This window comes from Patagioenas fasciata, chromosome 20, assembly GCF_037038585.1.
Source record: "Patagioenas fasciata isolate bPatFas1 chromosome 20, bPatFas1.hap1, whole genome shotgun sequence".
NCBI lineage: Eukaryota > Metazoa > Chordata > Aves > Columbiformes > Columbidae > Patagioenas > Patagioenas fasciata.
The window spans coordinates 7,431,480-7,443,908 of record NC_092539.1 but is presented as its reverse complement, the minus strand read 5'-3'; the positions used below and the strand labels follow the sequence as shown (position 1 = coordinate 7,443,908).

Here is a 12,429-nt window from a genome sequence, read left to right as displayed (position 1 = left end):
TTGTAATGGTTTTAAACTAAAGGAGGGAGATTCAGACTAGACATGAGGAAGAAATTGTTGCCCCTGAGGTTGGTGAAACACTGGCCCAGGTTGGCCAGAGAGGTGGTGGATGCCCCATTCCTGGAGACATCCCAGGCCAGGCTGGACGGGGCTCTGAGCAACCTGAGCTGGTGAAGATGTCCCTGCTCATGGCAGGGGTGGCACTGGGGGAGCTGGGAAGGTCCCTTCAGCCCAAACTGTTCTCTGATTCTTTGATTCTGCACCCACATGTCCATGCTGCTGCTTTAACTGCTGCCCGACGATGCCCTGTGGTTTACCTACGTGTCTTTCCCTTCCTCTGCTCCCCCCAGATGAGAGCACCCTACTCGCTGTCCTGCCTCTTCCTCCTGAGCCTGGGGACCTGCTTCCCCCGCAGCGAGCGGCAGGAGCTGGGAGACCCCAGGGAAGGGACGGCGCTCAAGCCCAGCTGGCCAGCGGTGGCCGAGGACTCGGGTGCCGGCTGGAGGGCAGGAGGGACGCGGAGCGGCGGCGAGGGGCTGAGCAGGCTGCTGGGCATCGCCCAGGGGCTGCGGGACCACGGCAAGGAGGGCAGCGGGCAGCGGCTGGGCAGGCAGGGGGGGTCCCCGCTGCTGCCGGCGGGAGGGGAGAAGCGCAGCGGCACGCTGGGGGACCTGGCCGAGGAGCTCACCGGCTACAACAGGAAAAAAGGGGGTTTCACCTTCCGCTTCGGGAGATGAGGACTTGGACTCGATCCCCCCATGTCCTGCGGGTCACCCCATCCTGTCCTTCTGTTCCATCTCACCTGGGTTTGCTCGGACAAAAGGGGATTGGGGGCTTGCTGCTGGGATTGGCTTGGGGAGGGGGGACATCGCGTTTGCTCCACTCACAGCCCTGCCACAGATCTCACACGCCCATTACCAGCCGGTGCAATGGAAGAAGAGGTACCTGCCCTAAAAAGAAGCCACCATGTCCCTTCCCCCATCACAGGCGGCCTGTCCCGGGGCACCATGCAACGCCCTGTGCCGGGTCAGCGCGGTGCAGGCTGAGAGCAGGGATGTCACCCTGGGACAGGCAGAGCCAGGCAGTGAGGCTGGAGGGTCACAGGGGAACAGTCCTGGTGGTGACAGTCCCCTGGGGATGGCCTGTCCCAGGCAGGGCTGTCAGGGAGCAGCAGTCTCCCTGAGTTCTTTGTGGAGCTGCAGAGTTGCTGCTCTCCCGCCTGTTACAGAAAAGTCCCTCCGGCAGCAAATTCTGCTTAGTGTCAAGATGCCACTTAGAAGAGCCAACTCCTGTGTGCAAACCGGGCCAGAGCAGCGGGGTTGGAGAAAATCTTGTCCTTAGAAATCCCCAGCGTGAGCACAGAAACCTGCCCTGGCATCACCAGTCCCGCTGCTGTCCCACCGCCCCAAGACCCCGAGACCCGTCCTCAGGTGCCACCAGAGTCCTTGTGAGGGTGAAATGGTGATAACTGACCTTCGGCGTCCTTGTCACATCACCCCAGCGCTTGCCTGAAAGCCTGGCCCTTCCTAACCTGGCCTCATCGCCACCTCTTCCCAGCTGGAGCTGCTGCAGAAACTGGGGTGCAGATGGGCTGAAACAAGGACCTCTGCACCTACCTGGGGCCACCAACATGTCCCCAGTGTCTTCCTGCTCTCCAGTCCCCTCTGCCACCAACGGTGCAGCTTGGGGAATCGCTAGCTCCAAAAAACAGCTCAGCTGCAAGGACAAGCCCCACTCTTCAGCCATTGCCTTCTTCTCCTTCAGGCAGATTTACCTCTGCCGATGCCAACAACCACGCTCGCTTTTGCACCTGCCACTGCAGAGATCCAGCTACCCGGCTTGCAGGCGCTAACAGCGAGTTAGACACCCAACGACTGCTAATATTTCATCGCAGGCACAAAAACGAAGCAGGGCAATTATTTGCAAGAGCTAAATTGCACCCTCAGAATCAAAGACTGTGGCAGGACGTGGTTGGGGGGAAAAAAAAGAAAAAATAAAAATCAGGCTTCAAGAGGTGCATTGTAATATCCATCATGCAGACAGGCCGCTTAATAGAGCGCTGCTGGCAGCGGCGCGGGCTGCTCTGGCAGCGGGAGCGGGGGGTAAGCGAAGGCAGAATGGGGGCGAACTGGGGGTGGCAAACAGCAGCCATAGGGTGGCCAGGCCTGGAGGGGAGTAATGGGGTGTAGGGTCCTCCTGGGAGCTACGTGTGGGTCACAGCCCCACGAGTGCAGAACGGGGACTCTGGATTTGCAGTATACGGGTGATTTGGGATTTGGTCCTTGCACGAGGATGGTGAAGAAGAGGATGGGTGTTTTCCTTCCCCTGCATCTCTGCTGCGGTCACCATCGCACCGCGGGGACCACAGCAGTGACCAACAGACCCGCTGGCACTTGGGGTGGCTGAGCCCACACAGCCCCTCCACCCCGGGCACCCCCAAACCCACCTCTGACCCCTCTCGACTCCCACCCCACCAAGGGCCGCCGGTCCGGGGGATGCAGGCGCAGCGCTCACATCACGGGAGCTTTATTGATGTTTCTATGGCAACAGCTCTTCCCCCCCCCCCTTTCTTTTGAGTGTCCAAACCATCAATAAATACGCACTGATCAATTTTACCCTGCGCTGGAATGGGGGGGTGGGAGGAAGGGGAAAGAATTTTGGAGCAACACTGGGCTAGCGAGTGAAGCCCTGGCTTTGCGGTGATGGATCATTGCAGGGAAAGTGGCACTGGCTGCTGCGGGAAGGGAAAGGAAACCTGCTGCGCGGTGCCGGGGGGGACGTCTGGGCTCCTGCTCTCGAGCCCAGGAGAGGAAAAGGCTCAGAGCAGCATGATAAAACCCCAGGTATAACGAGGCTTTGATTGAAGTGCAATAACCCTCTGTGTAAGTTATTTAAAAGTAAAAATCAGTGCTTCCCACAGCAGTTACCTGGCGGATGGGACGGAGCTGGGCTCAGCCCCTGTGTCCAGGGGCTCCGTGATGGGCAGCTCCGTGTCGTGCGGGTGATGCTGTCCCCCGGCTCCCCACAGGCTGGGACATGGGGTGCAAGGGTCTGCAGCACCCTCAGACCAGCCCTCAGCTGGATGGTGATGCGCTTGGGAAACCGCAGCGGGCCAGGCTCTTCGTTACTGTCCTTGGTGATTGATGCTGGGGGGAGGAGGTAAAAGTGAATGGCAAATAAGTGCCTGGAGTCTGGGGGTGTTGCCTGGGAGGAAGGAGGGGGAAACACAGCAGGACTGACCCCCGGGAGGTTGGAAAGCCCATCCCTGCACCCTGGACTTGATGTCTCCAGTCCAGCTCCCATGGGAACCTGCGTCCCCTCCCAATTCCTCCCCTCCCGGGTCCCTTTGCAGGGCAGCTCCCAGAGGGACACCCAGACCCCAACACCTTGGAGAGCCGGAGAGCACAGAACCCACCCGCACACTTGCTGCCACCACCACCAGCGCTGGGAGCCTCTATGAAACACCCCGTTATCCTTCCCTGACCAGGGTACAACCCTCATCCTGGCCCCGGTTCCATCTCTGCTCATCTGCTCCTTTTCTGTAGCTGCTTGTTGTCCTTCCTCCGTCCCCACCAGCCCTACAAACACACACAACATGAGCAGCAAATCTCAGAAGCCCAAGCAGATCCTCTGTAAAGAGAGAGCCAGGTTCAATCACATCCAAGGGACTCACGAAGGGGCTAATGCATCATAACTGGGTCATTCAGCACTGCGGCCCCAGGGGCACAGGTGGGACCTTTATCAGCAGACTGGATGCCAGGACAAACACGGAACCTTCAACAGGGGGGCGATTGCTGGGAAAACAGTTGAGCACAACCTGGTTTGCAGGTAAACCATCTGCTGAGCTGGATCCACTGCTGAATAAACACCGAGCAACCCTCCAGTGCCAGGGAGGACAGCTTGGAGCCAAGCCTAAACAGCCAAATGACTTGCAGGGCTGTCCCTAACCCACAGCTCTAGGGACACCAACACCACTGCCAGGGCATCGGCGCTGGGCAGAGGAGCTGTGTAATCCAGGAGCATCATTACCATGGACCATCTCGCTCCGTGCTTTCCGATGCACACAATGCCACAAACCCTCTCTTCAGAAGTGACACGGAGCTTAGGTGCATTTTCCTCTCTCTTCAATCGTGAAAGGATTAACGTCAAAGAAGGGAGAGGCTGTCAGTTGGTCCCTGCTCACCCCCCCGCAGCGCCGCTGCTCCACCAGCATCTCCACAATACAGGCAATTGTTTGGTGGGTTCCTTTTGAGAAAAAAGAAGCGAGCGTAAAACACTGACCACATTTTACATCTTGTGACAAGCAACTTCTCAACAAAAGGCAGGATGACATTAAAGGAAAACTTAAAAGAGAGGACATTGTAATTTCAAAGACATGAAAACCAAAACAAAAACACAAACACAGCTATTTTTCCCCCAGAGCACTCTCACTTTCAAGCTCAATAGCCTTGAAAATTTGAGCAATCAAACTGTTAAATGCATCGATCTGTTAAATCAACTCCTACTGTACTCAGCTAAATTTAGCCTTTAATCCCCTTCTCCTTCACTCCCAGCTCCGCAGATCGCGGGGTTTTCCCCAGCTGGGCCAGTCCCGGGGGAGCAGAGATGGAGATCACCAGGTGCAATTGCATTTAGGGGCAGGTTAAGCTTCTCCAGATCTTCCCTCGCCCCACAGCTCCTCACCGCCTGCAAGTCACCAAGAGCAGTCTGGCTTCAGATTTTTGCCAAGTACCATTGTCACAAACCAACCAAGAACCCCTTGTAGCTCCGCGTGTGCATTCACAGGACACTCTGCTGAAAAGCAGCCCAAGCCTTGCCAAGCACAGGCCATTAATTACATTTTTACTTGCCCACAGCATCCTCCCCTCTCCTCCTTTCATCTCATGGTCATTGGAAGAGGCCCGATGCAATCGCTGTCAGAGCGGGACAAGGTTTGCCATGAGCCTTGTCCCCATGGCCCATGAACGGGGGGTTCCCTACACCAGAACCACAGATTTCACCAGGGACTTGTTGAGGGGAACAGAAATTGGATGAGCTGGGTTATAGCCCTGAAACATCTCTGAGCAACCGCAGGACCTCAAGCACATCATTCGCTTTCACCTGCCCTCGTCTCCTTCTCACCCTGTTTTGACGCCTTCATTAATCAAGCCGTGTCTCATTTTGGGGGCTGCTTAGCACCTGGATCCGTCCCTCCCTCAAGATTTGCTGCAGAGGCTGTGGTCTGAAAACAGAACATAAGTATGGATTTTTGGAACTGTTATTTCCAATTTTTAGGCAGTAACGCTGCACAGGGAGCACCGTGTGCCGTGCTGGAGGCTCCGGGGAGGGGAGCGGGAAGCTCCTCACTCCAGGTTGCACTCAGAGCATCTCGCCCAAGGAGCCTCAGCCAGCGAACAACTGGAGATGAGGGAGGGAGCAGCCAGAACTGTCTGAGGAGAGGAACTCGGAGGTTGTTTTATGGAGCAGGAGGAAAAAACAACAGCAGCTGAACTGCAGAAGACAAAAAATGAACAGGAAGAAAAGCTTCAAGTCAATTCTCCGATTTAAACCTCATCGAAGACAACAGCAAAGTCTTTGCTGTGGAAGAGGTGTTGACACAGCCAGTAATCTGTGCATCTTTTTTCTCTCCTGATTTTTCAGAGCCAGATCCAAAGGCCATGGAAGGCGCTGCTGCCCGGCTCCGACCAGCCCACGGTGAACGGGGAACCCCCCTTTTTGGATGTGGAGTCTAAGGGGAGGTAACTGGGCTGGAAAAGTCACACTAACAGACAAACACAGGTTTTCCTCAACATTGATTTATTTTTAAATATACTAGGCAAGAAAGACTGGAATAAAAAATAAATCAAAAAATGAAAAACAGAGAAAGTGAAGAGGAAGAATTGAAAGTCGTGTACAGAAACAATCTGTACTGGACCAAATTAAAGGGGAAACAACCCCCTTAAGTATCACAGAGATGAAGGACGAAGCTATTTACACACTGTAAAAAAGACGAGTCTACAAAAGTGTGTAATAACAAGATACAAATGTATAATATAGTGGCACAATATGTTATCAAAGTAAAAACAGTACCTCCAGGAAAGAGACAGTCCAAGGCTTGTGGTGTTTGTTTTCCTTACATTTTCCAAGGCAGCCTGTGGCACAAGTGTGTATTTCCTTTCGAACGTTTGTCATGTGTTAAGTCACGGCTGTTTGTGAGGGCGAGAAGTGGTGTGAACACACACGAGTGAACTACTAGAAATCATATACAAAACAAACAGTTCCAAAGAGAACAGAATAAAATACAATTGAAGGCAATTAGTGTTTAAGATACACAAGAGGGGTCACAAGAGTTACAGGGGAACAGGACGTGGAAAATGCTTTTTTTTTCTCTTGTTTGGAACTGTTAAGAGGAGTTAAATTGCACTGTTAATAGCCCTAAACCTTGTTCTTTCACTACTGTCACAAGTCACAGTTAGTTCCCAGTCGCGTTGCATTAGTTGGGAAGGTCACAGGACCGCGGAAGGGAGGCGCAGAGTCCTGCTGGCAGCGTTCGGCGCGGGTTCCTCGGGAGATGCGCCCAAGAGAAACGTCTGCAGCGTCCGCAGCTCCTCGTGCGATGCTGGATGGAACCACGGCGGCATGAAGGTACTGACGGTTTGAACCCCAAAGTCCTGGCATCTGAGCTTCACACCGGCACGGAAAGGGAGGCACCGCAGCCCCCCAGAGCCCAGGTCTCTATGGGAGCACAGAAGCTGGGTCCCACCTCTGCTCAAAGAGTGAAAAAGTCTGGAAATTCAGCTAGAGAAACCGCAGTTCTGGCCCATCTGCCATGTGCAAGCTCAGCCAAACAATGCTGGAGGCACGGTGGTGTCTCTGAACCCATCCTAAGCTGTCTCCCCCTCCTGCAGCACTCCTGTCTTGCGGGAGCGATGCCTCCTGCTCCCTGGCCCCTGCAGCCTCCACCCCAAACACCAGCCCTGTTGATCTCGGATATCACGAGGGTGCGACAGCACATCCTTCTCCAGTCCTTTTTCACTACCAATGGGAGATCCCCAAACACCAGCGGGTGCTGCCTGCAACGTTTTGAACCCAGGGAATTCACTTGGGCCCAACAAGAAATTACTGAAAACACAGAAATGAAGGTCAGCAAGTGGAATAATCGGAAGAATTTGGGCAAACATCACTTGTAGCATTCTGTCATTAAAAAAAACCTTACAGTAACAATTAACCCCCCTTCCCTCCCAAGCGCCAAGTCTACTGCATGGACATCACATAAGGGTGAGACTTGGGCCCGGGACACGTGCTGCAACTCTGCAAGAAACGCAGTGGGTGTATTGCTATTCAAACACTCGTCCTTGTGTGCAGTGGGGCAGAGGGAGGGGAAGAAAACGCAGTAGAAAGTCCTCCTGAGGAGGATGGCATCTCAGTGTCCATCAGTCTGGCTTCAGTCTTTATGGTCTGTCCAGAACAATAAAATATTAATAAAAAGGCATGGTGTGACATCAGCATTTAGACTTGTAGTCCTCAAGGCAAGAACTCCACAGATAAGACGGTTACGAGTATATGAAACACAAGGAAGCCGAGTTCAGAGGGTGGAAAGTGCCTCTTGAACACAGCCCTGCCCTTTGGAGCTGGGACATCTGTTCACAGTCTGTGGCTTTGGCGCAGCCCTAACCTGGATGCCCCGCTCCTCTGTCAGTCCACACATTACTCTCTCCACAGTTGGCTTTGGCCCATTGTAATTTTATTTTTAAACCTGGCTTCTGCTACCTCTGAACAATGTCACTGATTTCTTTCACTGAACTGAGAAGTTTGCTAAAGTCCTGGGTGGCTGCTGGACCACTACCAGCTGTTGCTGGGCAGATCTGAAGCTCCCGTAGGTTATTCTCCAGCTTGTTGATGGCCTCCCGAAAAGCAAATTTGTTCCTCATCTGCTGAATGGAGTCCACGTAGCTCACGCAGAAGGTGTAGAGGTTCTTGCCAGCCTCCAAGACAGCGCTGTGGCTTGCCATTTGTTCAGAGTTCTTGCTGATGGCGATCCGTAGAGCCTCGGTGCTTTCTAACACCACTCCCTTAGTGATGGTGCCGCTGGCGATCCTCTCTGGGGGCTGTCGCGTCTTCCGCAGCGAGACCCTGGTGGATATGAGAGGGATGAAGGCTGTAGATGATGGCTGGTCCCCACCGGGGGCAGAGGGCACAGCTGAGGAAGAGGCAGCTGGGGTCGCGGTGCTCATCAGCAGCTTTGTAGAGGACTGTGGCTTTGGTACTGAGGGGATCCCCAGCTTTTTCACACCTTCCCCTGACTGGTTTGGCTTGACAGCATCACTGCTCGCAGCCTCTCCAACCTGAGTCAACTGTTTGGATTTCGGCCCAGACGTCACATCTGCTGCTGCTTCGTGGCTGGGGCTGTGAGAAACCTTCCCGGACTTGCCGATGGAGGATGAAGAGAGCGGAATTGGAGGGGCTGGTTTCAGCTTCGATAACTTCCCTTTGTCCTTCCCTGCCGCCTCGGAGGTCTGCTTGAGCCTCCGCAGCCGCGGCTCCTCAGAGGAAGCCTTGCTGGCGCCCACGAACCCCACAGGGGTGGGTTTGGCAGCAGAACCTTGGTCCATTGTCACAGTGGTACCTAAGGCACTGGATTTGACTCCATCGTCCTTGTGGAGCACGCTGGAGGAAGGAGGGGCGGCAGGTTGCCTACGGCCAAGTTTCGGTGTCAGAGTGGGAGGGCTGGAGCCAGGGCTCGACTCCGCATCTTTGAACACATCGTCAGTGGTCTCTTCATTCTTCTTCAGCAGCCGCGGAGGAGGGGTCACTGTTCCCCTGACAGCAATGTCAGTCTTGGCCTCGTTTGCCCGTTTCCGAGGCAGTGCTGGCTTTTCACTTTTGTGTCCCCCAAAAGTGGAGGAATCGAACTGGCGTCCCGTGGACTGCAAATCCCGAGGCAGAGTCACAGATTTCCACTCGGTGTCCTTTGCTCCATGGGGCACACAGGAGGCTGAGCAGGACCTCAAGAAACGCTTGCTGGAGTTGGAACCGCTCTCTTCTTCACCAGCCACCCCTCGACTGCTGCTCATCGTGCTGGATTTCTTCCGTAAGTGGGGAGATAAGAATCCAGAGCTCCCCGTGACAACCCCGTTGGTGACACCAGACCCATTGCTTGGGCTCTGAAACTTGCTGGGGTCCGCTGTGTCTGCGGGGGGTGCGACGAAAGCTCCGTTGCCAGCATCCCTGCACTCCTCCTCCCCACCTGCCCGGCGGTCCAGGTGCCCGTCCATCTCTCGGAAGGAACTGCTCCGTTTCGGAGGGGTAGGGGCAGTTTTCTTCTTCTTCTTGATAAGGGCGCTGAAGAGGTTGTGCTTTTTGTCTTTCGGAAGCAGTCTCTCGTCTTCATTCAAACTGCTCTCCAGGGCCACCCTCTCCTTCCGCGGAAGCAAGGGAGAAATAGCAGGCTCGTGATCCAGAGGGTCTGCAAAGGAAAGAAAAGAGTTTACTGAGCATTGCTTCAACAGCCAGAATAATCGGTTTTCTTCAAGGATCAAAGCACTGCAGCACCTACAGAAGGTGCAGGTTCTGTAAAGAGAGACAATATCAGAGCAAGTGCAGCCGCACTCAAGCCTGGACTGAGCGCGGTCCCCAGGCCTGCATACATTCATTTCTAAGGTGGCCGCTACAGGACTCAGCTGCCAAACTACTTTCCCTGAAGGCTTCTGATTTAAACAGTGACATACAAACACAAAATGTTTATTTTCAGATTCCTGCCCTCGCATCTGGAGACTTGTCCAAGCTTCGCACTGTGATGAAGATAAATATTAAGAGGCCTTTGCTTTAGTCCCTGTGCTGCTGCTGTCTCTTGAACAGCCGACCCTCTGAATTAATAAGGCATCTCTGTCACCCACCTCCATCCCCAGCCTCCTTGTTCATTTAGATTCTGATACTCCTCATCTCCTCCCTGGTGTAAACCTTTGTGGGGAATGGAAATAACTTTTTCACAAGCAGAAATCAAGATGCCCTTCGACAGCTGAACCCTTCAGGTCATTCCACTGCGAAGGGGCCAGTTCTGTACAATAACGGGGGAGAGCAGTAGCAAGTCTCCTTCAGCAGCACTGCTCCAGGAAGAAATGGTGGGTGACCCTTTCTCCACGTAGAAGAGATATTTAAATATGAATAGGGGTTTATAATAAATGTATACAGAGTCCTGAAGGTCTCTGCCTGACATAGGGTCTCATCCCAGGCCGGGCGCTCAGATGGCGGTTTAATTCCAAGGAGGAATGCCTGCAGGGCAGCACACACAGCTACAGCCACGCGGGGAGATGAAGCAGAGTCACAGGGGAAAAGGAGGATGCTGCTTAGTCACGTATCGGTGATCATCACGCTATGGGTAGGATTTGGGGTGAGGAAGGAGAATCGGAAGAAAAACGGTTGTGCACTTTGAGAAGACAGCACACTTCCACAGGCCACTGCAGTTAAACCATCCCACACAACTACTTATGGGGCCCTGGACAACCATCAGAGCTCTCGGCACTTGAGGAGACCATGGCCTTGCTGTGTCTACACGCAGTGGAGATCCAGAGAAAACCAGCAGCTTGCACTGAGGATCAGCTTCCAGCTGCTGGACTTGCTATGGAAACACTGACAATTGAAGGGGAAACCACAATAAAACTTTAATGCGAAAAATTTTCTTTCACAATAAAGAGCGAAATGATTCCCAGCATAATGTTAAAATCATATTATTCCTGCTACACTTGAATCTCTCAAAGCCCTTAAGTATTTAAATGAAGTTATTTTACTCCAAAGCTTGTAATACTAGGCAATTATATTCCCTATATATGGTAAATAACCTTCCTTTCTAAGTCACTAATACTTTCTTTTTCCAACATTTTACCACCTCTTTTTTTTTTGGCCCCTTTTTGTCTAGATGTACATACATCTGCCACTGAAATATGTACTACTAAGTGAATTTGACATTACACAAGAAAGGTCAGTCATATGAATGGTTAGAGAAGGCACCCTCAACAGGAGCTGGAAAAAACCCATTGCATTTTGGTTTACCTTATTATTTTTTCACATGAACTAGATACTAATCTACTCCACACATTCAGCATTTTACCATTGCTTTTATTATCTCAAAATGCAAGGTAAGTTGTTGAAGAAACTGATTGAGAGTTTAATTTCATAGAAGATTCTGTAAATACCTCTTTGTCCCTTGCTGAAATTATATTTGGTACCTGCCAAGAGTAATACTCTTCAGTGCTCCGAGCACAAACCTGGTAGGATGGAGCAGTGAAGAAACATCCCTTGTGGGGTTTGCTAAACCCGAGCAATCGTCCTGCTTTAAATTATGCAGCGTGATAGTGTAAAGTGGCTTGAACACAGCAGATTACCCAGCACGCAGATGCAGTGGGAGATCCCACTGATAGCTCCTAGCAGGGAGCGGGGAGAGGAAACGATCGGAGAGCTCAGGCTCTGGTCCACAGGGAGCTGCAGGCTACAGCCATTAAGTTAAAAGAACTCCGAGGGCTCCTCTAAGCAATGGCAGGTACAGTGTCAATGCCTCACCCAGTGGAAAGATTCACACTCCCAGCTGCTCCGTGTGTATCTGCTCCCAAAATTAACAACCTGCCTTTGCAAAAAATAATAAAAGGAGTTCTGACCCCAGGACAGCAAACTCAGCAGCCTGTCACCCAGAAACACAACACTGGTAAGGAAAGACGGCACCTGTTATCAGAGTCAGCTTTTCCTAGGTGAAGACCTGGAGCTGGACGTGTATTTTGTTTTCCTCTGTATTTCCTGAAGGAATAATGACTTTAATTAAACCTACCACATTCTCCCTGGCCTCGAGCATGTGTGGTCTCCAAGCCCTCGTTGGCGTCTTTGCTTTCAGCAGCTCTCCTCGATGTTCGTGTTTTGGTTGGTAACTCTGGGGCCTGGAGGAAATTGCTCACTACGCTCCTCATGCCCTTCTTTCCCAACTCCTTCTCCACCTCTGCAACAAAGAAAATCACTACAATGAACAAAAGATCAAAACTATTGTGCTGTTCAGAGTTAACAGCACAAAAGAAAAGCAAACAACACAAAGCAGAGGTTCCCTGAGGTTGTTCAGCCGCTTCACCCTTTAAAATTAGACATGTGCCCATCCACAGAAAATGCCCAAATGCAAACACATCTCTGCTTTCCATGCTGTTTACACTGGGCAGTACAACCCAGGATTGAGTTTCACTGCAAAGCAGCCCATAAAACGCACAGGTAAGGATGCACTTGGCCCCATTCCCACCCCCGGAACTGCCGGTCCAAGGGCCCCACACCTACCGTCCGATATGCTGGATTCCTGAAACATGGTTTCAAAGGCCTGATGGATCTCCGCAAAGGAGGGTCTGTCGGAAGGGCTCCACTGCCAGCCTGCAAAAACAACACCGCTCAGAACTGCCCACCACGTCAGACACTCCACACACC

The 12,429-nt window shown here is 52.6% G+C and overlaps 2 protein-coding genes across 3 annotated transcripts in view; one reads left to right on the top strand and one right to left on the bottom strand.

Moving 5' to 3' along the window:
• The first annotated feature begins 350 nt into the window (after positions 1-350).
• QRFP (pyroglutamylated RFamide peptide) lies at positions 351-772 on the top strand. Its single transcript, XM_065853498.2, has one exon. It carries the CDS (start codon positions 351-353, stop codon positions 735-737), a length of 387 nt encoding a protein of 128 aa, XP_065709570.1. The 3' UTR covers positions 738-772.
• A 5,007-nt stretch (positions 773-5,779) lies between these two features.
• ABL1 (ABL proto-oncogene 1, non-receptor tyrosine kinase) overlaps positions 5,780-12,429 on the bottom strand; it is a 73,145-nt gene continuing 66,495 nt past the window's right edge. For both annotated transcript variants that reach the window (XM_065853551.2, XM_065853552.2), the window contains exons 9-11: positions 12,286-12,375; positions 11,798-11,962; positions 5,780-9,445 (exon numbers count right to left, since the gene is read on the bottom strand). In XM_065853551.2, coding sequence (XP_065709623.1) covers positions 7,746-9,445; positions 11,798-11,962; positions 12,286-12,375 — 1,955 coding nt within the window. In that variant the 3' untranslated portion in view covers positions 5,780-7,745. The remainder of the gene's footprint in view (positions 9,446-11,797; positions 11,963-12,285; positions 12,376-12,429) is intronic.